General features: G+C 32.1%; 1 protein-coding gene across 1 annotated transcript; it reads left to right on the top strand.

Annotated features, from left to right (window-relative positions):
- The first annotated feature begins 532 nt into the window (after nt 1–532).
- LOC124924529 (probable protein phosphatase 2C 72) lies at nt 533–2034 on the top strand. Its single transcript, XM_047464554.1, has 5 exons — nt 533–691; nt 795–1076; nt 1166–1283; nt 1364–1587; nt 1665–2034. The coding sequence occupies exons 1-5, from the start codon at nt 533–535 to the stop codon at nt 1857–1859; spliced, it is 978 nt and encodes a 325-aa protein (XP_047320510.1). The 3' UTR covers nt 1860–2034.
- The last annotated feature ends 1382 nt before the right edge of the window (nt 2035–3416 follow it).

A 3416-nucleotide genomic window follows, 5' to 3' on the forward strand; every position in this document is an offset into this window, starting at 1 on the left:
AAGCAGTTATAATTGTTTATATATTTATCATGAAGAGGCTCCAGTGGGTTATCACCTATTAGTATTACACTTACACAATTACATCAATCGGTATAATAATTTGTTAATTTGATCAGATAAAAAGAAAAAAGTGTTAACTAAAATTGACTTAAAAAACTTTGGATGATTAATTGGTCATTGACTACAAGTTTAAGGGGGACATTAATTTTGTTTCCATTAATAATGAGATAACAAACCTATGACTTTCAGATTCTTTATTTTATTTTTGGTGAGAAGACTTTTAGATTCAAGTTGCTTAGCCTACATGATAACAGCTCATATGCCCTTTAATTGAATCTTTGGGGCATTTCTTAAATAAAGAAATAGGAATTATGCAGGCAAATATATATTCTTCTTTATCCAGGTGGGTCCCACTCCAACATCCAAATTAATGGGACATCTTCTAATGAGAGATTCTCAAAGCTTATATAAGGAGACTTTCAACCATTCATTGTGGGATTCCAAAAACTCAACAATTCATTGTATAAACAAAATGGGACTTTGTATCTCTAGAGGATCTGCAGAGATTTATGTTGAAGATGATGATTGTCAAGAATATGTGGTTTCTTATGGCATCTCAAACTCTATCTCATCTCTTTTTTCTCTTGAAGGCAACAAGGGAGTCAACCAAGATGCAGCCGTGCTCTTCCATGTAAGTGTAAACTTTCTTGGTTAATTGGTCCTTTTTGGGATCTTTTTTTGTTTGTATTAAAGAAGGCTAACTTTTATATTCAATATTTCTATGACACGTGAAGGGTTACGGTACAGAAGATGTAACCTTTTGTGCTGTGTATGATGGGCATGGAAAGAATGGCCATCGTGTGAGCAAATTAGTCAGAAACCGCCTGTTGAAACTGATGTTAAATCTGAAGAAGGAATTCGCGAAGAACAAAAATAGCCCGAGTCATGTAAACGAGATAAAGATGTGGGAAGAGGCGTGTATGAGTGCTTTCAGGGTGATGGACAAGGAGATCAAACTTCTTGACAATTTTGATTGTTCTTTGAGTGGAACAACAGCAGTTGTTGTACTAAGAAAGGTACTTACGATCTTCTGTTTAATGTCATCTTTCTCATTTGAGTTAAACAACACGAGACTGATGAATATTATGATGATATCTATGATCAGGGTGAACATCTTTTGATTGCGAATTTGGGTGATTCAAGAGCAATTCTCGGGACAATGAACAATGATGGAGGAATGACTGCGGTACAGCTTACTACTGACCTAAAGCCTAGTGTTCCAAGTAAGGGGAATATTTAAAGGCATACAACTATTGATATGTTAATTGTAACTAAAACCATGCATGTTTGTTGCAAATGCCAGCCGAAGGAGACAGAATAAGGAGAAGCAACGGGCGGGTGTTGGCTTTGAGAGATGAACCGCATATCGATCGAGTATGGTTGCCTCATGAAGACAGCCCCGGCCTAGCTATGTCGAGATCCTTTGGTGATCTTCTTCTAAAGAATCACGGAATCATTTCCATCCCTGAGGTTTCTTTTCACCATTTGACATCTAAGGATCACTTCCTTTTTCTTGCCACTGATGGGGTATGATATAACATCTTATAATTAAATCTGTATTAGTTGTTTAGATATTTTTTTTTTAACAATTTCACATTTCTTAGGTGTGGGATGTGATGAGTAATGATGAAGTTGCAACGATAGTGGCATCATCGGATACAGGCGCGAAAGCTGCGGAGTGTGTGGTTAACGCAGCGGTTTCAAAGTGGAGACAGAAGTTCCCTTCTTCTAAAAGGGATGATATCACTGCTCTTTGCCACTTCTTAGCAGACAAAACGGATGATACAATATCTTCATAAAATCATAGTTTCTTCCATATATATTTAGTAATGGACAACTTAGCATATATGCTTTTCTATTATATAAATAATTTTGTACAGTTTGAGCCACTTAAAACCTTCCAACTACTAGTTGGGAGTTGATTCTCTCTTTTTTAGTGTTTAGAAAAGATGTTGAATGTTTGTGGTCTACATGTTCTATTTGAAGGCAAAATCATGTATAACTTGAAAACTTTTATTTAATATTAGAAAAAATTCCAAATAGCTCTCAAGTTTACAATAAAATTGAAATTGATTTAAAATTGAAATGAAGAGAGTTAAAAATCATTTCGTTTCAATTAAAAGTCATTTAGTGTCATGTAAAATGGCTTTAAAAATTGCTGGATTCGAAAGTTTGATATTCCTAGAGATTTGATCACGACAAGTAACCTATATACTTCAATAATGAACATTGATAATCAAATAAAGGATTTTGTGAAAGACATATGATTAGAAAATCATACTCCAAAAAATAACTTTACAAAATTCATAGCGATACTAATTATTTCCGAAAAGGTCTTGAAAGAAAGTCATACAAAAAGGATTACAAGAATTGTGCAGCTTGCAAATCTTCTGAAATTCATGATCATCGGAGTTGTTATGATGCTTCACATTCTATTCATTTTTTTCGTGGATGTTACATGTTTATATGTTTTTCTTGCGTAATTTTATATAAACGAATTTTGCAATTAAATAGAAAATAAAAATGGTTTTATCATCTACAAAATACAAAGAAAATGGTTTATTCCATTGTGTACAATAAATGTCTTATAGATTGAAGCTTAAGGATAATGAAAACATAGATCATATTCCCTAAAACAATAGGCAATTATAACGGATCATATAAGAAATGTCTAATATTATAATGATTATTTAATATTCTCAAAACCTTTTCAGGGTATGTTATGGATACAAATTATTTATGTTTTCCATGTAATAGTCATCGTTATCATTTTTTTTTTATCAATATCATCTTCTCTATTATTATTATCATCATTATTATATTTTTCAATATTATCACATTTTAAATTAATGATTTCCTTTTCTTTTTCTACGATGATACTAAAATGTATAATTTTGAAATATTTTACCTACAATCAAGTGTAATCAAGTGTGATGTCATAAAATGGTTAGAAATCTATCTTTAATTAAAAGAATAATATATATACATATAATGTAACAAATAAATAAAATATACGTAAAACGAAATCACCAAATTGAAAGGTTGATTTGAGGCACGTGTTAGACACATTTCCCTTAAATCAATTTCATCGTCTCTCGTTTGTGTCGTAGTTAATCGCAGATGGCTGTCTCTCGGGGTACAACGAATCCAGTAGTGATTATATACTGTAATCACTACGAATCAAATTTGACAATTTATCTGAACTATCACCGGGTTCAAAGAAAAGTGTAGAGAGAAAAATCTCTTGGAATTCTTAAAGAGAGAATGATATACATGATGTGATCGAGTGAAATGAATAAAGAAATGAGTATATATTGCTGAGAATTAAACCTTCAAATAAAATTATCCAAACGTTT

The sequence above is a fragment of the Impatiens glandulifera genome, chromosome 2 (assembly GCF_907164915.1).
Source record: "Impatiens glandulifera chromosome 2, dImpGla2.1, whole genome shotgun sequence".
NCBI lineage: Eukaryota > Viridiplantae > Streptophyta > Magnoliopsida > Ericales > Balsaminaceae > Impatiens > Impatiens glandulifera.